General features: G+C 49.4%; 1 protein-coding gene across 8 annotated transcripts in view; it reads right to left on the reverse strand.

The window, feature by feature from the left end:
* Positions 1 to 25,869, reverse strand: part of LOC115127919 (transducin-like enhancer protein 3-B) — a 57,617-nt gene that overhangs the window by 19,203 nt on the left and 12,545 nt on the right. For 3 of the 8 annotated variants that reach the window (XM_065012355.1, XM_065012352.1, XM_065012354.1), the window contains exons 6-13: positions 21,826 to 21,888; positions 21,469 to 21,543; positions 12,543 to 12,575; positions 9,857 to 10,071; positions 9,410 to 9,470; positions 5,778 to 5,900; positions 4,151 to 4,201; positions 3,500 to 3,652 (exon numbers count right to left, since the gene is read on the reverse strand). In XM_065012355.1, the coding sequence (XP_064868427.1) occupies positions 3,500 to 3,652; positions 4,151 to 4,201; positions 5,778 to 5,900; positions 9,410 to 9,470; positions 9,857 to 10,071; positions 12,543 to 12,575; positions 21,469 to 21,543; positions 21,826 to 21,888 (774 nt within the window). Of the gene's footprint in view, positions 1 to 3,499; positions 3,653 to 4,150; positions 4,202 to 5,777; positions 5,901 to 9,409; positions 9,471 to 9,856; positions 10,072 to 12,542; positions 12,576 to 21,438; positions 21,544 to 21,825; positions 21,889 to 25,869 lie in introns of all 8 variants that reach the window. The other 5 variants (XM_065012358.1, XM_065012360.1, XM_065012357.1 and 2 more) reach the window with 5 other exon arrangements.

Raw genomic sequence — 25,869 nt, forward strand, 5'->3', positions numbered from 1 at the left:
TGGGACAGAGAGAGAGAGAGATGGAGGGTGGGACAGGAGAGAGAGACAGACAGACAGAGACAGAGGGTGGGACAGAGAGAGAGATGGAGGGTGGGACAGAGAGAGACAGACAGACAGAGAGAGACAGAGGGTGGGACAGAGAGAGAGATGGAGGGTGGGACAGAGAGAGACAGACAGACAGACAGAGAGACAGAGGGTGGGACAGAGAGAGAGATGGAGGGTGGGACAGAGAGAGACAGACAGACAGACAGAGATGGAGGGTGGGACAGAGAGAGAGATGGAGGGTGGGACAGAGAGAGACAGAGACAGAGGAGAGAGAGAGAGACAGAGATGGAGGGTGGGACAGAGAGAGACAGACAGACAGACAGACAGAGAGACAGAGGGTGGGACAGAGAGAGAGATGGAGGGTGGGACAGAGAGAGACAGAGACAGAGGGTGGGACAGAGAGAGAGATGGAGGGTGGGACAGAGAGAGACAGACAGACAGACAGAGAGACAGAGGGTGGGACAGAGAGAGACAGAGACAGAGGGTGGGACAGAGAGAGACAGAGACAGAGGGTGGGACAGAGAGAGACAGAGACAGAGGGTGGGACAGAGCGAGACAGAGGGTGGGACAGAGCGAGACAGAGGGTGGGACAGAGAGAGACAGAGGGTGGGACAGAGAGAGACAGAGGGTGGGACAGAGAGAGACAGAGGGTGGGACAGAGAGAGACAGAGGGTGGGACAGAGAGAGACAGAGGGTGGGACAGAGAGAGACAGAGGGTGGGACAGAGAGAGACAGAGGGTGGGACAGAGAGAGACAGAGGGTGGGACAGAGAGAGACAGAGGGTGGGACAGAGAGAGACAGAGGGTGGGACAGAGAGAGACAGAGGGTGGGACAGAGAGAGACAGAGGGTGGGACAGAGAGAGACAGAGGGTGGGACAGAGCAATCTCCCCGTCATTGCCCCGGTTTATTTACGATCCGGGGCTGGGAAAGCAATGAACATTTATTCTGCCTGCCATAAAGGATATTGAAAGGAGCAGAGCACTGTGTGTCTCCTCACCAGCTCCCCAACCCTCATTCAGCAGTTTAATCGCCCCACTTCCTCCCATGTATGAGCCACTCACACTCACCCCTTGTCTATTGTTTCCCCTACCCCCCCTTTCCCGTTTCTCACACACACTCACCCCTTGTCTATTGTTTTCCCCTACCCCCCCTTTCCCGTTTCTCACACACACTCACCCCTTGTCTATTGTTTTCCTCTACCCCCCTTTCCCGTTTCTCACACACACTCACCCCTTGTCTATTGTTTTCCCCTACCCCCTTTCCCGTTTCTCACACACACTCACCCCTTGTCTATTGTTTTCCCCTACCCCCTTTCCCGTTTCTCACACACACTCACCCCTTGTCTATTGTTTTCCCCTACCCCCCCCGTTTCTCACACACACTCACCCCTTGTCTATTGTTTTCCTCTACCCCCCTTTCCCGTTTCTCACACACACTCACCCCTTGTCTATTGTTTTCCCCTACCCCCCCTTTCCCGTTTCTCACACACACACTCCCATTGTCTATTGTTTCCCCCCCCCCCCTTTCCCGTTTCTCACACACACACACACACTCACCCCTTGCCTATTGTTTCCCCTACCCCCCTTTCCCGTTTCTCACACACTCACCCCTTGTCTATTGTTTTCCCCTACCCCCCTTTCCCGTTTCTCACACACACTCACCCCTTGTCTATTGTTTTCCCCTACCCCCCTTTCCCGTTTCTCACACACACTCACCCCTTGTCTATTGTTTTCCCCTACCCCCCCCTTTCCCGTTTCTCACACACACTCACCCCTTGTCTATTGTTTTCCCCTACCCCCTTTCCCGTTTCTCACACACACTCACCCCTTCTCTATTGTTTTCCCCTACCCCCCTTTCCCGTTTCTCACACACACTCACCCCTTCTCTATTGTTTTCCCCTACCCCCCTTTCCCGTTTCTCACACACACTCACCCCTTGTCTATTGTTTTCCCCTACCCCCTTTCCCGTTTCTCACACACACTCACCCCTTGTCTATTGTTTTCCCCTACCCCCCTTTCCCGTTTCTCACACACACTCACCCCTTGTCTATTGTTTTCCCCTACCCCCCTTTCCCGTTTCTCACACACACTCACCCCTTGTCTATTGTTTCCCCTACCCCCTCCTTTCCCGTTTCTCACACACACTCACCCCTTGTCTATTGTTTTCCCCTACCCCCCTTTCCCGTTTCTCACACACACTCACCCCTTGTCTATTGTTTTCCCCTACCCCCCTTTCCCGTTTCTCACACACACTCACCCCTTGTCTATTGTTTTCCCCTACCCCCTTTCCCGTTTCTCACACACACACACACCCCCCCTTGTCTATTGTTTTCCCCTACCCTCCCCCTTTCCCGTTTCTCACACTCACCCCTTGTCTATTGTTTTCCCCTACCCCCCTTTCCCGTTTCTCACCCCTCACCCCTTGTCTATTGTTTTCCCCTACCTTTCCCTCCTTTCCCCCTACCCCCCTTTCCCGTTTCTCACACACACTCACCCCTTGTCTATTGTTTTCCCCTACCCCCCCTTTCCCGTTTCTCACACACACACTCACCCCTTGTCTATTGTTTTCCCCTACCCCCTTTCCCGTTTCTCACACACTCACCCCTTGTCTATTGTTTCCCCTACCCCCCTTTCCCGTTTCTCTCACACACACACACACTCACCCCTTGCCTATTGTTTCCCCTACCCCCCTTTCCCGTTTCTCACACACTCACCCCTTGTCTATTGTTTTCCCCTACCCCCCTTTCCCGTTTCTCACACACACTCACCCCTTGTCTATTGTTTTCCCCTACCCCCTCCTTTCCCGTTTCTCACACACACTCACCCCTTGTCTATTGTTTTCCCCTACCACCCTCCTTTCCCGTTTCTCACACACACTCACCCCTTGTCTATTGTTTTCCCCTACCCCCTCCTTTCCGTTTCACACACACTCACCCCTTGTCTATTGTTTTCCCCCTTTTCCGTTTCCCCCCCCTTCCCGTTTCTCACACACACTCACCCCTTGTCTATTGTTTTCCCCTACCCCCCTTTCCCGTTTCTCACACACACACACACTCACCCCTTGTCTATTGTTTTCCCCTACCCCCCCTTTCCCGTTTCTCACACACACACCCCCTTGTCTATTGTTTTCCCCTACCCCCCTTTCCCGTTCCTCACACACACTCACCCCTTGTCTATTGTTTTCCCCTACCCCCCCCGTTTCCCGTTTCTCACACACACACACTCACCCCTTGTCTATTGTTTTCCCCTACCCCCTCCTTTCCCGTTTCTCACACACACTCACCCCTTGTCTATTGTTTTCCCCTACCCCCCGTTTCCCGTTTCTCACACACACACTCACCCCTTGTCTATTGTTTTCCCCTACCCCCTCCTTTCCCGTTTCTCACACACACTCACCCCTTGTCTATTGTTTTCCCCTACCCCCTCCTTTCCCGTTTCTCACACACACACTCACGTGGGCGTGGTCCTTGGCTTTGGAGGAGGGCGTGCTGCCGGAGGAGGCCACGGAGGCGGGGCTGTTGGGGGCGTCCTTCTTTAGGGCCCGTGATTTGTCCAGACCGTTTTCTGGAGGAGAATGGGCGGGGCTAGCCCTGGGAGTGGCTGGGTCCTAGAGAGAGAACAAGAGAAAAGTGATGAGTAAGAGGAAGAGAGGGAGAGAATGGAAACACGCTGGAACATGTACATGAAGGTCAAAAACCCAGGACACGTGCAAACACAGATACACTTAGTTTCTCCTCTGTCTCCATCACACTAGGGGTTCCATCCCCTCTAGGTTTCTGTGAAAAGCATTTCTTTGTATAAGCATGTCTCTGTACAATAAAGGTTGTCTTTGGTACACATACACACAAGTGGATGTTACACACAACCACACAGCTCCGTTTCCTTCTTTATGTTAGGGGAGGTTACCCTGGTGACCTTAGTGAGGGTGTGACAGCTGTTAAGGTCTCTGTCAGCCCTGGTTCCTCAACAAAGACACCAGTGTTCAGTCACTAGCTACCAGAGAGACCGGGTGGAATGTGGCTCTGCAACTCAACCACACTAACATACCAACACACTCATACGTGGCCACTCAAACACACACATGCAAGGGACCAGCTGCTCTCACCTCATTGGACACATCCACGACCAGGTCGTCACTTTTGTCTCCATCGCTATCCTGTTGAGAGACAGTGTTAGACATGTACGTATGTATGTGTGTATGTATGTATGCATGTATGCACAGTGCCTTGCGAAAGTATTCGGCCCCCTTGAACTTTGCGACCTTTTGCCACATTTCAGGCTTCAAACATAAAGATATAAAACTGTATTTTTTTGTGAAGAATCAACAACAAGTGGGACACAATCATGAAGTGGAACGACATTTATTGGATATTTCAAACTTTTTTAACAAATCAAAAACTGAAAACTTGGGCGTGCAAAATTATTCAGTCCCTTTACTTTCAGTGCAGCAAACTCTCTCCAGAAGTTCAGTGAGGATCTCTGAATGATCCAATGTTGACCTAAATGACTAATGATGATAAATACAATCCCCCTGTGTGTAATCAAGTCTCCGTATAAATGCACCTGCACTGTGATAGTCTCAGAGGTCCGTTAAAAGCGCAGAGAGCATCATGAAGAACAAGGAACACACCAGGCAGGTCCGAGATACTGTTGTGAAGAAGTTTAAAGCCGGATTTGGATACAAAAAGATTTCCCAAGCTTTAAACATCCCAAGGAGCACTGTGCAAGCGATAATATTGAAATGGAAGGAGTATCAGACACACCAAACATGTGGAAGAAGGTGCTCTGGTCAGATGAAACCAAAATTGAACTTTTTGGCAACAATGCAAAACTTTCTGTTTGGCGTAAAAGCAACACAGCTCATCACCCTGAACACACCATCCCCACTGTCAAACATGGTGGTGGCAGCATCATGGTTTGGGCCTGCTTTTCTTCAGCAGGGACAGGGAAGATGGTTAAAATTGATGGGAAGATGGATGGAGCCAAATACAGGACCATTCTGGAAGAAAACCTGATGGAGTCTGCAAAAGACCTGAGACTGGGACGGAGATTTGTCTTCCAACAAGACAATGATCCAAAACATAAAGCAAAATCTACAATGGAATGGTTCAAAAATAAACATATCCAGGTGTTAGAATGGCCAAGTCAAAGTCCAGACCTGAATCCAATCGAGAATCTGTGGAATGAACTGAAAACTGCTGTTCACAAATGCTCTCCATCCAACCTCACTGAGCTCGAGCTGTTTTGCAAGGAGGAATGGGAAAAAATGTCAGTCTCTCGATGTGCAAAACTGATAGAGACATACCCCAAGCGACTTACAGCTGTAATCGCAGCAAAAGGTGGCGCTACAAAGTATTAACTTAAGGGGGCTGAATAATTTTGCACGCCCAATTTGTTAAAAAAGTTTGAAATATCCAATAAATGTCGTTCCACTTTATGATTGTGTCCCACTTGTTGTTGATTCTTCACAAAAAAATACAGTTTTATATCTTTATGTTTGAAGCCTGAAATGTGGCAAAAGGTCGCAAAGTTCAAGGGGGCCGAATACTTTCGCAAGGCACTGTATGCATGTATGCATGCATGCGTGTGTGTGTGTGTGTGTACGTATGTATGTATGTATGTATGTATGTATGTGTGTGTGTGTGTATGTGTGTGTGTATGCGTGTGTATGTGTGTGTGTATGCGTGTGTGTATGCGTGTGTATATGTATGTGTGTGCGTGTTCCCACTCACGTATCTGCTCATAGCGTCCTTCTCCTCCACCTTGCGTTTCTTGGAGTCCATGCTATAATCAGAGGAACTGCGGTGTTTATCGCTGGCTGCACGCAGGCTGTCCGACGGAGACACAGAGTTATTCTGGAACAACACGCAGACAGACAGACGAGGAACCATGTCAGTCACAGGAGGCTTCCCATGTAACAAAACATCTAGGAGAAAAGTGCTCTGTTAGTTTAGGTGTTGTAGTGTGTCTTTGTGCTGTAGAGACAGCCATCTTAGAGGGGAGAGCTGCCAGGCCACCGATGGGGCTTTACCATAGTCCTTCAAACACACACCCCTTGACAGAGCTAAACCTCCCCTCAGAGTAGAGGATATTAACAAGCACCATGATGCATTAGTGAGGGACAGGCAGTGAGCATGACTGAGTGAACCCAGGAGACAAACTGCACAGACTCATCTTCTCCCAGCCTTCCATTGACTGAGGCTGTTGACACACAATGCAAACAATGCAGAACTTGTTTTCCTGTCCTCCTCCTGCTATCCCTCCAAAACACACACACACACACACACACACACCATCAGAAAGGAAAACACCAGGTGAACAGTGGTTCTTTCTCCAGAGCTGCTGGGCTGAACGGATGACTGCTGGAGGAGAGTGGACTGGTGTGGTGAGTTCTGACCTCACACAGGTCAGCACCTTGCCAGGACCACTCAGTGGTTATACAGTACAAAAACAAGTAGCGAGGGAGGGACAGGAAACTGACTAAACCACAGGGATTGAATGACAGGAGAGACTGAGTGAGTGAGAGCACAGAAGGAACGTTGACAAAGAGCAAACAGAAACTGGCGAGAAGAAGTAGAGCAGGAAAGTTGTTGAAAAAGAGGGAGTGAAATAGAAAAAAGGCAGCTGGCATCCAATGAGAGGCCAGTAGTGAGGAAGCTGGCATCCAATGAGAGGCCAGTAGTGAGGAAGCTGGCATCCAATGAGAGGCCAGTAGTGAGGAAGCTGGCATCCAATGAGAGGCCAGTAGTGAGGAAGATGGCATCCAATGAGAGGCCAGTAGTGAGGAAGCTTGGGGGGGGGTAGGCTGGCACTGCCAGGGTGGCACTGGGCCCTCCATGCCAAGCCCACACACTCATTCAGCCTTTCCTTACCCACAGAGACAGAGACGACAAGAGCTGCCCATTTTAACCCCTCACCCATGTCCCCTGAGAAAGAAGAAACGAACGACAGCGAGAGTAAAGAAATAAAAGTAGCGAGAGAGAAAAAAAGAGACAGGGCCTTGTGGTTGGCAGAAAGAACGAGAGAGAGAGAGGATGTGGTTGGGCAGCGTTGGGGTGCCCCCTTCAGAAGGGCTTTCTAGGCAACATGCCCTCGTCTTGGCTGCTGCACAAAGGAATCTGACTCTTCGTGACTAAGCCAAACCCTCCATTCTCCCCCTCCCCTTTCCCCCATCCCGGCTCTAAATATGTACATGAATGTTGCCATTGTGGCTCCAAAATGCGCAGCTTCTCTTTTGGAGAGGATAAAAGGAGAGAGACAAATAGAGGTGGATTGGCCTGAGGGGTTGAAAGAGGGGTGGTGGGGTGGGTAACTAGCTAGCTACCTCCCTCCCAGGCCCCCTCTCTCTGAGGTTGTGTGTGTTATGGGTTTTACTATCCATGTGGGTATCAGAAGTCCTTAAGGTGTCAGCATGCTTCAGTTCGGCAGGCTGACAGCTGTAGTCGACTAGGCGAACGGAACGAGTGTGTTTGCATACTCCCTTAAAGACATTCCCTTGAAAAAAAATTGGGAAAAAAATGGCAATAGTACAGCTTGTCCATTCTGAGACACCGTAGCCAGTATACAATTCCTCAAGTCAGAATTAACGGACCTTGAGAAAAAAAATGTGCCCGAAAAGCCCCCAAATGTTGTCATAGTACATGTATAAACTCCTCTGAAGTGTTCCGCCTGGGAAGCATGCAGACACCTTTACAAGGATAGTAAAAACAAGGACAATTCTGACAATTGGGGACATTTCGCTGGCCCCCATGAGGGAGGGATTGGGTTCACAGTTAGGATTGGCTTTAAGGTTAGAATTAGGTTTAGGGCACATGTCATTTGAATGGGAATACATCGTTTGGTCCCAACAAGGGAGGGATTGGGTTTACAGTTAGGATTCTCTTTAAGGTTAGAATTAGGTTTAGGGCACATATCATTTGAATGGGAATACATCGTTTGGTCCCAACAAGGGAGGGATTGGGTTTACAGTTAGGATTGGCTTTAAGGTTAGAATTAGTTTTAGGGCACATATCATTTCAATGGGAATACATCATTTGGTCCCAACAAGGGAGGGATTTGGTTTACAGTTAGGATTGGCTTTAAGGCACATATCATTTGAATGGAAATACATTGTTTTTAATTTAAATTTTTACCTTTATTTTACTAGGCAAGTCAGTTAAGAACAAATTCTTATTTTCAATGACGGCCTAACTGCCTGTTTAAGGGCAGAACGACAGATTTTGTACCATGTCAGCTCGGGGATTTGAACTTGCAACCTTTCGGTTACTAGTCCAATGCTCTAACCACTAGGCTACCCTGCCGTTTGGTCCCAACAAGGATAGTAAAACAACTGTGTGCGTCTGTCTGATACACAGGGGCTTTTTAAGGCCTGATTAACAGACTGGATAACCTCAGACACCTCCTATCAGGTGACCTGAGACAACAAGGACAGGAAGGGAGGAAGCGACGGAGGGAGAAGAGGGAGGGGTGGAGTTAGCATTAGCACTGCTAATCGCAGGGGCCCAGTTTCATTCCCTTCAGACATGACTGCACCCATTCACGCTGCCCAGTCATTGGGAACCCAATCCCTGCGTTGTCGCAGCCGCCACCGCGTCGCTATCCCTGGCTATCAGAGAGATTTAATCTAGTCTAATAAACAGAGGCTTTAACAAGAGAAGAAGCCCGGGGGCAGGGGGAGGAAATAATTCACTATCTGTGTTCAGAAATATTTACTGGAAGTAGGCAGAGAGAGAGAGACAGAGACAGAGAGAGAGAGAGAGAGAGAGAGAGAGAGAGAGACAAAACGATTGAGTATGAACAGAAAGGAGAGAGAGAATGATTACAACAAACCGACAAAAGGAAAAGGAGCGCATTAGAAAACAAAGAGGCAGAATAAGGCTGGAGAGAAAGATGGAAGGAGTAAAAGGCAGAGAGGAGGGAGGAGGGGTGGAGAGATGGGCCACAGTAAATCCTCTTAGGAGAGACGAGAGTCAAAGTCTCTTTTAATTGTGATGAAATTATAGAGCGGGCTAATCCTCGCCTGGTGACTGGAGTCATTTTCCACCTGGATTAGATAGTGTAGAGGAGGAAGCAGGACCAGCTCTATGAGCCAGACTCGGCTCCCCCAGTCATTATTTGATTGCAGAATAGCTTATACCAGACAAAACGTGTGTGTTCTACTGCAGGGATCAGGAATATTACATTTCTAACAAGGCGTGGTGTTTAAAGTCTATGCAAAGTGCCTTAGTCACCAAACAGACTGGCTCAAAATCAATGTCAAGGGAGGACAAGGTGGGCGAGAGAGAGGGCGAGAGAGGGTGAGAGAGGGCGAGAGAGAGGGCGGTGGAGATGGACGGGGGGCTCAGAAGAATAAAGGAGAACTTACCGTGCTCGACTCTCGTTCTTTTACCAGAGGGATCGCCAGGGGGGAGTGAAAGGATGACAGGCCAAGAGGGAGAAAGTGAAAAGAACGTTAGTACGAATGGCAACATGTATTGTGACTTAATGTATTGTGACTTAATGTGTTGCATTCACGAGAAAAATACATTTTTAAATACTTTGGTTTCACATTCAGACAAGTTCATTTAATGCGTGTTTACAGCCACTATGGTATGAGAGTACATGGACACCAGGCCACCCAACTCATACTCAAACAAAATTAGCACAGAACCAAAATGGCTGTAATTTAGAGCCACAAATGCCCACTGAGCAGGGACAAAATGGCCGCAATATCAAACCACAATGCCTATTGTACGGATCCAAAATGGCCGCAATGCAGTGACACTGCACATTGAGCAGAACCACCTAACTATCCACACCCTTAAGCGCCTCACCTCTGTGCTCCAGGTCGTGGTTGTTCTTCTCGTCCTTGACGGAGGGCAGGTGGGCCTGGCTGCCCAGAGCGCCCAGCGCCAGCAGACCGGAGCCTGCCACGCCAGGGATGGGGGGTATGCCAGGGGGCTGTAGGCCCGAGGGGTGCGGGGGCATCTGGATGGGTGGCCCACCGTGGGCAGCGTGGGACAGGTGCTGAGCCTGGAGCTGCTGTTGCTGTTGGGGAACAAGACATAGGACAAGTGGGTCGGCTGGGAAGAGACCGGGGGACTGGATATACAACACATGGAGGGGGCTTAGTTCAGGTGGGCACAACGTTACACAAACTCTCAGAAATATGTACTGTCTAGAGCTGATGTCAATGCCACATTTCTATCTGCAGAGGTCTAAACGTGGCACTCCACTGGATAACAAGCCCTGGTACTGTGGTTCTCAAACCTCTTCTCCAGGAACCCCATGTTACTATTGTGTTTTAGAACAGAACCAGTTCACCAAGTCAAGGGCTTGATGATTAGTTGACAAGATGAATCAGGTGTGCTAGTTCTGGAAGAGATCAAATATATTAACCGGCTGGGGGTCCCCGAGGAGAGGTTTGGACCGACTGGGGGTCCCCCGAGGAGAGGTTTGGACCGGCTGGGGGTCCCCGAGGAGAGGTTTGAGAACCATTGTCCTAGTACATAAAGTTGTTAGTCTCCCTCCCCTCCCCAATAACAGTCCTAAACCATGGGAAGGAGGGAGTTGGGGAGTTGAATTAAACTGCAGTCCTCATGTTTGTTAAAGATTAGTAGTTAACAACCATCCTTAGCAATAAGGACATCTTCCTCACAAATACCTCAGACTATTATGAGGGCCTGGCCCCCCCCCCCCCCGTATCCCTCACACACACACACACCCCCTTCGTATCCTTCACACACACACACACACACACACCCTTCGTATCCTTCACACACACACACCCTTCGTACCCTTCACACACACACACCCTTCGTACCCTTCACACACACACACCCCGTATCCTTCACACACATCGTACTAAAGAAAGTCCACCTCTTTTTATGAACAGGCTACACTTGATAAATACTGGATGAACTGCGCCTAAACACCAGCTGTCTGCAGCAATTAGTGAGAAGCAGCCGGCAACACAACAACTGCTAGTTAACCGTTCAGGCTTCCTACTGGAAGATCTCTATTCTATGTGGACTGTTTTAGCAGACACTACAGACAAGAACATGGACGGGGATGTATTCCCAGAGGGTTGCACATGGGGTTCATTTCACACACGGCATGACTGCAGGTGAAAATAACAACTGCAAACCCTTCAACACCCAACAAGCAAAGCCAGCCGCCCATCTCCTGGCCCTCTGGCAAAGCCTGTTAACAGGCAGAGAGGGCGGGACACAGACACTTAGCCCTCCCAAGAGCCTGTCAACGTCAGAGAGAGAGAGCGAGAAAGAGAGAGAGAGAGAGAGCGAGAGAAAGAGAGAGAGAGAGGGCAAAGAGAGAGAGAGACAGAGGAAGAGGGCGAGAGAAAGAGAGAGAGAGAGGGCAAAGAGAGGGAGTGAGAGACAGACAGAGGAAGAGGGAGGGAGAGAGAGAGAGACAGACAGACAGAGGAAGAGCGAGACGACATGGACTCAGGGATCCAGACTAACAGGCGGGAGTTAAATAGCCACTCAGCTGAAAAGGGGAAGTGAGTGCTTTAAAACCAGGTTAAATAACACTCAGCACATCCATCATGTGTCAGTCCCAAACCAATCTATTGACCTTCCTGATAGCTAGCTGGGAGTATTATACCCCTGACCCATACTACTCATTAGAAGGAGAGGAGGGGGAAACATATACACAGAGCTTGTAAAGCCTTTTAACAGTAAAGGTTGATCAAGTCTGGTCTCTTAACAATAGGCCTATTATCCAGTAGGCTCATTATCTGGAGCTGAGGGGCTGGCGGTATAGAATGGATGGAACCCACTTAGACAGGCAGGATTGTTAATCAATATTGTGCTGGTGGTGTGTGGAGCAGAGGCCTATTTGTGTTAGGGAGGGAGGAAAAGGATAGAGCAGAGAAGTCCCTGTCGAGGGTGCCTAATGAGGGAAGCATGCAGAGAAGCATCATCAAGAAGTCTCATTAAGGGGCCACCGAGGCGGACGAGGAGAAGAGTGAGGGATAGGGGAAATAAACGGCCCCCGATTCAATATTCCTGGATAAAGAGGTGACCGACTTCCTTTTACACTTATCTGTTTTCATCTGTGTAAATGACTCCAAATCTTAGCCGGGTTTTGTCAGGAGGGGATGAGCAGAGAAGAGACTATTAAAGCTAACGGGGCAAATCACAGCTCCCACAGACAGACTGTTAGTGTTGATTCCAGCTGACTCTATGAAAGAATAACTGGCTGGCAGACTAACTGACTAAAAAGCATAGAAACAAACGAGGCTGGGTTCCAATACTTTAAAGTGCTTCCTTTCCTGCACTGACCTTTTTTTTTGATCAAGGAAAGCAAACAAAGGGAAGGAAGCCAATTTTCAGTATCAAGACATCCAATGCATGCTTTAGTTCCCGACTTCCTACCACACAGTGGTTATCTGTTGTTACAAAACCACTTGACATGCTAACAGTGGCAGCAATTCAAACAAACGTCAACCACATCTCTTCTCATTCCCTCCATCCATCCCTCTCCCAAACACTGACCATGAAGGCTGGGTAGACAGCATGTTGCTGTTGCTGTAGGAGTCAAAGAAAAAGGGTGGTAAGAGGAGGTAGCTGTGGCTAGGGAAGATCTCAATTGCAGACTCAAGTCCTCTCGTCTTCTCAAAACCCATGGAGGAGGTCAGAGGGGAGGGACCTCTGGCTTTCTCATCCAATGGGTTTTAAGGAGACGAGCAGAGAGGACGCAAAGAGTACGCAATTGAGATCTTCCTTAGTTCTAGCTCAGTAATAATGCTAGCTATAGCTCCATGCTTGCTAATGCTAGCTATAGCTCCATGCTTGCTAATGCTAGCTGTAGCTCCATGCTTGCTAATGCTAGCTGTAGCTCCATGCTTGCTAATGCTAGCTGTAGCTCCATGCTTGCTAATGCTAGCTGTAGCTCCATGCTTGCTAATGCTAGCTGTAGCTCCATGCTTGCTAATGCTAGGAGGCTAACCACAGGTGCATGCAATGCAGTACAGTTTGAGTGGTAAGGCTACGATAACACAATGTCCAAAGTGAAATGAACTGTGAGAACACATGGTTGGTCAGCAGTATGAGAGTCCTTCAAGGGGGCTGAGGTACCTGCAATGGCTGAGGTTCTTATGCCAGAATCACACAGTGGCGTGTATTCATTTGTTTTCAGGTGTTGAGTAGAAAAATATATTTAAAAATGAATAAATAATAATAATACTAATTAAATAGAGGGATAGGCCTACACATACTGACGTATAGGGCAATATAAAAGTCTGGTCTTTACTAGCAGTCTAATTTTAGTATTCTTTAGACTGTGTAGTGTCCATTTAGCCAGTTCGCTACGCTCCACCTAGATGAAAACCAAAGCCATATCTACGAGACATCTAATATGTAAATAATGAGGTACTAAAATGTACACAGAGGTTTGAGCCAATGTGACTGCAGACAAATGCCCTCTGTGTGAAAAAAGGGACACACTCAAACCAAATGGAAATGTGAATTTGACACTCAAATCTGCAGCAAATATAACCATGCAAAGTGAACGAGTGGGTCCTCCAATTAGAACATGTTTGGCCCAGAACAACAAAACGGGCGTTGGAATACATGTTTTACATGAATCGTGGGTCCAACAGATGACCATTTACATAGGGTTTACTAGATCAGATATGCAAAACACCAACAGTAACCCATCTGTTAACCATTGATGTTGCCTTTAGGTACAATCTGGAATCAGCTTTCCCTGCCCAAATCCCAACTTTAACCATTGGGGTAGAAACTTGTTAAACTGGTCTTAGATCAGTGTCTGGGGGCAACTTCATCCTGCCCTGTTAACCTTTATCTAAGAACAAGGCAGTGCTAAAAAAGATAGTAGCTTCACACATGACCTAAATGAATGGGCACCTAGTTTGTCTACTTGGTAAGATTAACAATGAACAGACCCGTGATTACTTTGGAATGGGTTAACGTTCTGGAACACCATGTGCAAACTGTTTGTACACCAACTGTGCTGGTTGTCTGGAGAGCTAGATTAGTGCACCTGTGTTATGGGAAGCAATGGGAAACAGTGTGTAAACTGTTGTCTGTCCACAGCTATATTACTGTATGAAACCATATAAACAGTTTGTTTACAAACTGGCAGGTATGCAGTGTTGTAGTGGGGGTTGTAAAACCCTGTTGGAATATGTTGTTTAGTGGAGCGCCCTCTCTCTCAGGTCACTCTGTGCTTGGGGAAGAGGACAGATTAGCAGGTAGTATATCTACTGAGATAACACTGGCCTGGGGAGGGGAGACTGACTGACTACTGGGGAAAAAAATCTGACCCGGTCAGGGTGCACTCTGTGTGTGTCACTCCCTTTCTGGAGAACTGGTTGTGTGAGTGTGTGTCGCTCAAGTTTTTCCACACCAATCTCGACCAACCATTTCTGCATGGACCTCATTTTGTACATTGTCATGCTGAAACAGGAAATGGACTTCTCTAAAGTGTTGCCAAAAAGTTGGAAGCACAGAATCATCTAGAATGTCATTGTATGATGTAGCAATTTGACTTCCCTTCACTGGAACCAAGGGTCCTGAACCATGAAAAACAGCCCCAGACCATTATTCCTCCTCCATCTAACTTTACAGTTGGCACTATGCATTCGGGCAGGTAGCGTTCTCCTGGAAACCACCAAATCCAGATTCATCCATCAGACTGCCAGATGGTGAAGCGTGATTCATATTTCCATTTGTCCAGAGTCCAATGGCGGCAAGCTTTACACCACTCCAGCTGATGCTTGGCACCGCGTATATTGATCTTAGGATTGTGTGCGGCTGCTTGGCCATGGAACCCCATTTCATGAAGCTCCCAACAAACAGTTATTGTGCTGAAGTTGCTTCCAGGGGCAGTTTGGAACTCTGTAGTGAGTGTTGCAACTGAGGACAGACGATTTTTACGCTCCTACAGCACTCTGCGGTCCCATTCTGTGAGCTTGTGTGGCCTACCCCTTCGTGGCTGAGCCTTTGTTGCTCCTAGACCTTTCCACCCCACAATAACAGCACGTACAGTTGAACGGGGCAGCTCTAGCAGGGCAGAAATGAGACGAACTGACTTGTTAGAAAGGTGGCATCCTATGACAGTGCCACATTGAAAGTGACTGAGCTCTTTAGTAAGGCATTCTACTGCCAATGGTTGTCTATGGAGATTGCATGGCTGCATGCTCAATTATATACACCTGTCAGTAACAGGTGTGGCTGAAATAGCCGAATCCACTGATTTGAGGGGGTGTCCACATATACGTGTGTGTGTGTGTGTGTATATATATATGCGTCTCTCTTCCTCCTCATCAGGGCTGAGTTAAGTCTATGGATCTTCTTTCTCAGACAAATTACTCTGCATTTGTGTCCCTCAGTGTAAAGATGACATAGTTGAGTCCCTTAGGTTTAAAGAAAACAGGGTTAAATGTACTCTCCTCCCTGTCACTCTCCCTGTCAATTTAGTTTCTCCCTCTGATAGAAGTTTGTGTGTGATTGTGTGTATGTGCCTCCGTTTGACACTGGACATCGTTTAGTCAGACACGCACATCAACTAGCCAAACCCTGCTGGCTTCTGATTACCGTCAGATATTTAATGACCTCCCTCTTCCATCCCTCTATCCCTTGCTCTCTCCCCCACACAGTGGCAGCACGGAAATTGATTTCCTGCCATTTCTTCCTCCAACAAATAAAAGCCTGTTTTCATGTTTGTGTGCCAAGCTGCTGAGCTCCACAGCCCTGCCCCTGCTTAATGGCAAAGGCGTGTGTCTGTCTGTCCGCTGGACAGTCAAATTAAGCCACCTGGTGGCTGGAAGGAGAGGAGGAAGTAATTACCTTGGAAACGGGGGTCACAGTCTTGGCTCATTGCCTTAATTGAATTCCAATATCTGCCTCTGGCCGGCTTGACCCCACCTATGGGGCTGGCTAACTGCTAACTAAGCGCTAAGGGCTTCAGGATAGCTACTGACAGCTAGGGGGTCAGCTAGCAAACCGCTAAGGGCTTCAGGATAGCTACTGACAGCTAGGGGGTCAGCTAACTAACCGCTAAGGGCTTCAGGATAGCTACTGACAGCTAGGGGGTCAGCTAGCTAACCACTAAGGGCTTCAGGATAGCTACTGACAGCTAGGGGGTCAGCTAACTAACCGCTAAGGGCTTCAGGATAGCTACTGACAGCTAGGGGGTCAGCTAGCTAACCACTAAGGGCTTCGGGATAGCTACTGACAGCTAGGGGGTCAGCTAGCTAACCACTAAGGGCTGCAGGATAGCTACTGACAGCTAGGGGGTCAGCTAGCTAACCGCTAAGAGCTTCAGGATAGCTACTGACAGCTAGGGGGTCAGATAACTAACCGCTAAGGGCTTCAGGATAGCTACTGACAGCTAGGGGGTCAGCTAGCTAACCACTAAGGGCTGCAGGATAGCTACTGACAGCTAGGGGGTCAGCTAGCTAACCGCTAAGGGCTTCAGGATAGCTACTGACAGCTAGGGGGTCAGCTAGCTAACCACTAAGGGCTTCAGGATAGCTACTGACAGCTAGGGGGTCAGCTAGCTAACCACTAAGGGCTGCAGGATAGCTACTGACAGCTAGGGGGTCAGCTAGCTAACCGCTAAGAGCTTCAGGATAGCTACTGACAGCTAGGGGGTCAGATAACTAACCACTAAGGGCTGCAGGATAGCTACTGACAGCTAGGGGGTCAGCTAGCTAACCGCTAAGGGCTTCAGGATAGCTACGGACAGCTAAGAGGATCTTCTAGCTCGAACTAGTAAAAACAGCTAGCATGTTAGCTTTATATAATAGGGGCGGAAGGAACAATAGATGTTCTAGGAATTTAGGAAGACGAGGTGTTGTCATTTCAGAGTGTTCAGATTCCCAGATGGATCCGACTGCTCCTAGAAACACACAACACACTGGGCTTCTGGTAACCTCATCAGCAAGCCCCTGGTTAACTGGATCAGGTGTGCACGACTGGAATAGATCAAATAAGTGGAATGAGGAGAGCTTTGACTTTCAGGGTTAAGGGATTACTAGGTACAGCCTGATTATGATACAGCCACAACATGGTTAAGTTCTATAGCCTAGTTTCCATAGAGCTCTAAGTTGCTGTGTGTGTGGGGGGTGGGGAGAGGCTATAACAGTAAGTATAATCTCAGCTTCAGGACACTACTGGTGAGCCTATAGAGGAATGAGAAGGCTGAGAGGTAGCGATGAAGACTGCACTGGCTGGAGCCCCTTATCCAATTAAAAACATCCTTACTGGCAAAGTGGAATCAGTGCAAAGCCCCATGATCTGATCAGTGTTACCGCTCTAATCTCAGCCAGGTCTTTACGTTACCCTCTCTGTGAACATCTCAGTTCACAACCAACACCAGCCAGCCACTCTCTAGGTTCACAACCAACACCAGCCAGCCACTCTCTAGGTTCACAACCAACACCAGCCAACCACTCTCTCGGTTCACAGCCAACACCAGCCAGCCACTCTCTAGGTTCACAACCAACACCAGCCAACCACTCTCTCGGTTCACAGCCAACACCAGCCAGCCACTCTCTCGGCCCACAGCCAACACCAGCCAGCCACTCTCTAGGTTCACAACCAACACCAGCCAACCACTCTCTCGGTTCACAGCCAACACCAGCCAGCCACTCTCTCGGCCCACAGCCAACACCAGCCAGCCACTCTCTCGGTTCACAGCCAACACCAGCCAGCCACTCTCTCGGTTCACAGCCAACACCAGCCAGCCACTCTCTCGGTTCACAGCCAACACCAGCCAGCCACTCTCTCGGTTCACAGCCAACACCAGCCAGCCACTCTCTCGGTTCACAGCCAACACCAGCCAGCCACTCTCTCGGTTCACAGCCAACACCAGCCAGCCACTCTCTCGGTTCACAGCCAACACCAGCCAGCCACTCTCTCGGTTCACAGCCAACACCAGCCAGCCACTCTCTCGGTTCACAGCCAACACCAGCCAGCCACTCTCTCGGTTCACAGCCAACACCAGCCAGCCACTCTCTCGGTTCACAGCCAACACCAGCCAGCCACTCTCTCGGTTCACAGCCAACACCAGCCAGCCACTCTCTCGGTTCACAGCCAACACCAGCCAGCCACTCTCTCGGTTCACAGCCAACACCAGCCAGCCACTCTCTCGGTTCACAGCAAACACCAGCCACTCTCTCGGTTCACAGCAAACACCAGCCACTCTCTCGGTTCACAGCCAACACCAGCCACTCTCTCGGTTCACAGCCAACACCAGCCACTCTCTCGGTTCACAGCCAACACCAGCCACTCTCTCGGTTCACAGCCAACACCAGCCACTCTCTCGGTTCACAGCCAACACCAGCCACTCTCTCGGTTCACAGCCAACACCAGCCACTCTCTCGGTTCACAGCCAACACCAGCCACTCTCTCGGTTCACAGCCAACACCAGCCACTCTCTCGGTTCACAGCCAACACCAGCCACTCTCACAGCCAACACCAGCCACTTCACAGCCAACACCAGCCACTCTCTCGGTTCACAGCCAACACCAGCCACTCTCTCGGTTCACAACCAACACCAGCCACTCTCTCGGTTCACAACCAACACCAGCCACTCTCTCGGTTCACAACCAACACCAGCCACTCTCTCGGTTCACAACCAACACCAGCCACTCTCTCGGTTCACAACCAACACCAGCCACTCTCTCGGTTCACAACCAACACCAGCCACTCGCTCGGTTCACAACCAACACCAGCCACTCGCTCGGTTCACAACCAACACCAGCCACTCGCTCGGTTCACAACCAACACCAGCCACTCGCTCGGTTCACAACCAACACCAGCCACTCTCTCGGTTCACAACCAACACCAGCCACTCTCTCAGCCCACAACAAACACCAGCCACTCTCTCAGCCCACAACCAACACCAGCCACTCTCTCAGCCCACAACCAACACCAGCCACTCTCTCAGCCCACAACCAACACCAGCCACTCTCTCAGCCCACAACCAACACCAGCCACTCTCTCAGCCCACAACCAACACCAGCCACTCTCTAGGTTCACAACCAACACCAGCCACTCTCTAGGTTCACAACCAACACCAGCCACTCTCTCAGCCCACAACCAACACCAGCCACTCTCTCGGTTCACAACCAACACCAGCCACTCTCTCAGTTCACAACCAACACCAGCCACTCTCTCAGCCCACAACCAACACCAGCCACTCTCTCAGCCCACAACCAACACCAGCCACTCTCTAGGTTCACAACCAACACCAGCCACTCTCTAGGTTCACAACCAACACCAGCCACTCTCTCAGCCCACAACCAACACCAGCCACTCTCTCGGTTCACAACCAACACCAGCCACTCTCTCAGTTCACAACCAACACCAGCCACTCTCTCAGCCCACAACCAACACCAGCCACTCTCTCAGCCCACAACCAACACCAGCCACTCTCTCGGTTCACAACCAACACCAGCCACTCTCTCGGTTCACAACCAACACCAGCCACTCTCTCGGTTCACAACCAACACCAGCCACTCTCTCGGTTCACAACCAACACCAGCCACTCTCTCGGCCCACAACCAACACCAGCCACTCTCTCAGCCCACAACCAACACCAGCCACTCTCTCAGCCCACAACCAACACCAGCCACTCTCTCAGCCCACAACCAACACCAGCCACTCTCTCAGCCCACAACCAACACCAGCCACTCTCTCAGCCCACAACCAACACCAGCCACTCTCTAGGTTCACAACCAACACCAGCCACTCTCTCAGCCATTGCAGGAGGGGGGCCCTTGAAGGACTGCTTGCTGACTGAGCGACATACTGCTGACCAGTGGGATAGTATGTATAATTGAAGATAAATTAATCAAAACCACCATGGTAACTGGTAAATCAAATAGACAGTGCGTCACATAAGGTACATCAACTCATAATGAAAAACCAGTGGTGACAGGGGCAATACTGCACGTGGGAGGGGTATGGTGGTGACAGGGGCAATACTGCACGTGGGAGGGGTATGGTGGTGACAGGGGCAATACTGCACGTGGGAGGGGTATGGTAGTGACAGGGGCAATACTGCACGTGGGAGGGGTATGGTAGTGACAGGGGCAATACTGCACGTTGGGAGGGGTATGGTGGTGACATAGTGTGGCAAGCTAGTGCCCCCCTCCAAAGATCCCCTACCAGGATGCTACAGTAACCATCCTCTACCAGGGTATTACAGTAACCATCCTCTACCAGGGTATTACAGTAACCATCCTCTACCAGGACGCTACAGTAACTATCCTCTACCAGGGTATTACAGTAACCATCCTCTACCAGGGTATTACAGTAACCATCCTCTACCAGGGCGCTACAGTAACCATCCTCTACCAGGACGCTACAGTAACCATCCTCTACCAGGACGCTACAGTAACCATCCTCTACCAGGACGCTACAGTAACCATCCTCTACCAGGACGCTACAGTAACCATCCTCTACCAGGACGCTACAGTAACCATCCTCTACCAGGACGCTACAGTAACCATCCTCTACCAGGACGCTACAGTAACCATCCTCTACCAGGACGCTACAGTAACCATCCTCTACCAGGACGCTACAGTAACCATCCTCTACCAGGACGCTACAGTAACCATCCTCTACCAGGACGCTACAGTAACCATCCTCTACCAGGACGCATCCTCTACAGTAACCATCCTCTACCAGGACGCTACAGTAACCATCCTCTACCAGGACGCTACAGTAACCATCCTCTACCAGGACGCTACAGTAACCATCCTCTACCAGGACGCTACAGTAACCATCCTCTACCAGGACGCTACAGTAACCATCCTCTACCAGGACGCTACAGTAACCATCCTCTACCAGGGTATTACAGTAACCATCCTCTACCAGGACGCTACAGTAACCATCCCCTACCAGGACGCTACAGTAACCATCCCCTACCAGGACACTACAGTAACCCTCCTCTACCAGGGTGCTACTGTAACATCCTCTACGTCAGTGTCCCAAACTCGGTCCTCTTCCCTCCCCCGGGTGCACATTTTGGTTTTTGCCCAGCACTACACAGTGAAATTCAAATGAGTTGGTTATTTGAGCTGTGTAGTGCTGGGGACGGACGGACAGTGTCTGGGAAAACCCTGGTCTACATACTACTAGTGTAACATCCTCTACCTAGCTACCAATTCCACACTAGGCTATCTATATCTATATATATATATATATATATATATATATATATATATGATATATATATATCAAACAACATGTAGTGTATTTTGAACGAGAGAGAGAGATCTATGGGATAGATGGGCCTAAATCTTTGTGAAATGAGAGTTGAGACAGTATATTGCTAGTGGACTACATGGCCCCTCCGTACATGCAGGTTTACCCCGTCTCTGACTGAATGAAGTAAAGTAAGAGGGGTACACACGGTGAGAGGCAGATTGGGAAGTCCACGTACCCCGATGATGGCATTGAGCTCAGTCATCGTGACCTGCTTGGCACGCTCAACAGCCTGAGCAACCTGCTGCTGGTGCTGGTGGGGAGAAACAGAGACCAGGTTTAGTCAACTTTAGCTAGGGTACTGTACAGCAAGTCTCCATGGTTAGAGAGCCTGCTTCATAGACACAGATTTATTAAGACAGAATTAGGCTCAACTTGGGTTAAATTGATCAAAACCGTAACATGTGAACAGGGATTAAGCGTGAATAATATAGGGCCTGAAAAGAGGCTCTATACAACAGGCCTACACAACCATGGGAACACCAGAAGGTTTTTATGTTAAGACTGCATTAGGATGGATGTGTGAGGTACTCACCTCTTGTGACAGGAAAGGCATGATCTGTGCGAGAATTGCGTTGAGCCGTTTAGCAATCTCAGTCTGGAAGAGAGAGGAGAGAGGAACATGGTGAGGACTACATCAGCAGCCAGCTTGGATTACTAACAGAGAGAGAGAGGACTACATCAGCAGCCAGCTGGGATTACTAACAGAGAGAGAGAGGACTACATCAGCAGCCAGCTTGGATTACTAACAGAGAGAGAGAGGACTACATCAGCAGCCAGCTTGGATTACTAACAGAGAGAGAGAGGACTACATCAGCAGCCAGCTTGGATTACTAACAGAGAGAGAGGACTACATCAGCAGCCAGCTTGGATTACTAACAGAGAGAGAGAGGACTACATCAGCACCCAGCTGGGATTACTAACAGAGAGAGAGAGGACTACATCAGCAGCCAGCTTGGATTACTAACAGAGAGAGAGAGGACTACATCAGCAGCCATCTTGGATTACTAACAGAGAGAGAGAGGACTACATCAGCACCCAGCTGGGATTACTAACAGAGAGAGAGAGGACTACATCAGCAGCCAGATGGGATTACTAACAGAGAGAGAGATGACTACATCAGCAGCCAGATGGGATTACTAACAGAGAGAGAGAGGACTACATCAGCAGCCAGATGGGATTACTAACAGATAGAGAGAGGACTACATCAGCAGCCAGATGGGATTACTAACAGAGAGAGAGAGGACTACATCAGCAGCCAGCTTGGATTACTAACAGAGAGAGAGAGAGAGAGAACTACATCAGCAGCCAGCTTGGATTACTAACGAGAGAGAGAGAGAACTACATCAGCAGCCAGCTTGGATTACTAACACGAGAGAGAGAGAGAGAGAGAGAGAGAGAGAGAGAGAGACTACATCATTAGCCAGCTGGGATTACTAACAGAGAGAGAGAGGACTACATCAGCAGCCAGCTGGATTACTAATAGACAGAGAAGATGACAATGTCAATGTTTACACCTCTACCGCACCTTCCAAGAAACCATTTCAGTGTTGGTTGAACACACACACACCACTATGCTTGATAACACAGCAAGGGGGCATGTCCCCCCCCACACACACCTAAATCCCTCAGTCCACTCCAGAGTCCATCTAGACCCCGGATGTCCCATTGCTCTTAACTGAAATGAATGGGGGGAGAAGCTCTCCTTAAAACAAACCAACTCTGGTCTCCCTCTATCCCACGTCCATTAGACAGCTGGCCTTATTTCATTAGCCGTTTGAAATATGATAATACCATTTGGGAGGAGGAAGACAAACCAGGGTAATACTTCACAATTACTACGCAGCCATTTCACAGAAGACAGGGAAAGAAAGGAGAGGGGAGGCTGGCTGACTAGCAATATCTATCACCAACACCATTGGTATAGAGCAGGGGGGGACAATACCTCGGGCCTGACGCAGACAGAGCACTTTAGAACCCCACATTTGGAGGGCTGGACCCAGTTCTGCTGCTCTTCAATATCCACAGACATAGTCGCCAAAACACAACCCTTTTCCTCCCAACTTATTTCCAGAGAGGAACATAGGAGAGACTTGATACGAAGCTAATGTAATTTGACTGTGTTGGGTAGAGAAGAACTAATGGATTGTGGGGCAGATGGCCCAGCAGGTGTATGTGAGCGTGGGACAGAGAGACGGGGGCTTTCTCCTTTGTTTCTTCACGCGTTCCTCTCATTTTACCTTGTTTAATGGTAAAGAGGGGATGGAAGAAAAAGGGGGTGGTAGTGGCCTTGTGCCCTGCTGTGGTGTCACTTCTGTTTTACTCTGAGGAAGGAAGGAAGGAAGGAAGGAGTGGGGGGGTGTGGGGGGAGAGAGACCTATTCTGACCTGTCAGGAACTCACAACCCCCTTAACCCCAGGCAGACTCCCCTCACATTTCTCATTTCCCTCCTCCAATCCCTCCAGCTACATCCTCCCCCTTCCATTCCTGTCCCCGCTCTCTCCTGTTGCCAGGGCAACGGCGGCCCAGCAGGCCCTGTCTGGCGGTGGTGATCATTATGTAAATTGGGCCTGGGCTTGACCATAGCAGGCTGTAAAATCATATTACGCGCACAGAGGCAGGTCATTAAATAGAATTTTTCTGGGCTGTCGATCAGATCAGAGGGAGAAATTAATGGGGGATAAGAGGGAGGAGGAGGGGAGCGCGGGGGGTGACCAGTCTTCATCCCTGGAAACAAGAAGAGACACACCGCTAGATCTGTAGAGGCTGGACTCAACCTAACAACCAAATATCCTCAGTGTTTCAACCACACTACACATAACATGCACAATAGACAACAAAACAGCCACCATTTTAAATCGTTCATTCCCTATTCCTGGTATACAGGGACTTGCATGGATTGGAATTGGAACGTGTTCTGAGTTGAGTTTACACGCTGTTCTTTCTGGATGAGCGGCTCGCTGGCACAAGCCGAGCTGGAACACCAGGTGCTCAGACAGCCGTGACCTCACCAACGGCGTGTTGCCTTTAGGGTTGGTCCAGGTTACAACATTCCTGGAACGTTCTCCCGACCTTAACGTGGACTCTGGAGGACCTGTTCTGGTCAGCTGGTGAGGTGTCCTGGCTCTGACCAGGATGTATAGAAAGGGCTCGAGAAATAATCACACAAACCAGGAGCTAGACATCCTTGAGCAGCAACTGTCACTAATCTAGTCTTTTCTCCTCAGAGGCAGGCATCCTCTTTCCTTTGAAAAGGCCTAAGATACCGACTGACCAAAAGCATCCAGGGAACTCCATTCAAAAGCATCCAGGGAACTCCATTCAAAAGCATCCAGGGAACTCCATTCAAAAGCATCCAGGGAACTCCATTCAAAAGCATCCAGGGAACTCCATTCAAAAGCATCCAGGGAACTCCATTCAAAAGCATCCAGGGAACTCCATTCAAAAGCATCCAGGCATCCAAGCATCCAGGGAACTCCATTCAAAAGCATCCAGGGAACTCCATTCAAAAGCATCCAGGGAACTCCATTCAAAAGCATCCAGGGAACTCCATTCAAAAGCATCCAGGGAACTCCATTCAAAAGCATCCAGGGAACTCCATTCAAAAGCATCCAGGGAACTCCATTCAAAAGAGACAGAAAGAAACACTTATATCAGCTGTCAAAAGGATAAAACTACTCAGATGTCAGGAGCGAATCACTAGCCAGTAAACATAGAGGGGACAAGTAGCAGAGTTTCAGTAGAATACTACTCAGATGTCATTTTATGGACACTTGTCGAAGAGCTACTTTCACTACACTCATTCAGTAAATAATACTACCTCATAACACCTGTCAATTACCAGGGACCGTATAATAGAATATTACCCCAATACATAACTGTATAGAACCCCCCCATCACATTCATATGTTGGAGACCAGAGAAACAAAATGGTGCCAACGAGTGTGGACGACAGTGTACGCACGCACGGAGTCAACTCAACGCCAACAGCTTTTAGGCCAGGAGGCGGATAAAATAGGGTATTGTCACTTTAAGCCAATGAAAACCAAGCCCTCGAGAGGCGTGGCAGTAAAGGCTGTTCACTCCGGCTCCACAATTACAGGTCCTCAGCGGCTCGGAGCCGTCTGGTGCTGCTAGTATAAAGGCCTCTCAGAGGACGGCCTTGTCAACAGCTCTGTGTTGAAAACCATTTGCCTGGTTGTCGCTGGAAGCCGCTAGCCGAGTGGAGAGGACGAGACTGATGAGGTTTCAATTGGCAGGAAAACAGCCGGAGACGGGGAGTCACAGTGTCACACGCTGAACGAGAGACACAGTGGTTTATGATCCACCCACATTTCCCTCTCCGGCTCAAAGACGTCACGTCACTGCAATCCTCTGCCTCACTAGCAGCACCTCATTGTCCATGTGCAGCAGATCCCTCCTCCCGGCCCCTCATTGTTCATGTGCAGCAGATCCCTCCTCCCGGCCCCTCATTGTTCATGTGCAACAGATCCCTCCTCCCGGCCCCTCATTGTTCATGTGCAGCAGATCCCTCCTCCAGGCCCCTCATTGTTCATGTGCAGCAGATCCCTCCTCCCGG

This window comes from Oncorhynchus nerka, linkage group LG27 (genome assembly GCF_034236695.1).
Source record: "Oncorhynchus nerka isolate Pitt River linkage group LG27, Oner_Uvic_2.0, whole genome shotgun sequence".
Classification (NCBI taxonomy): domain Eukaryota; kingdom Metazoa; phylum Chordata; class Actinopteri; order Salmoniformes; family Salmonidae; genus Oncorhynchus; species Oncorhynchus nerka.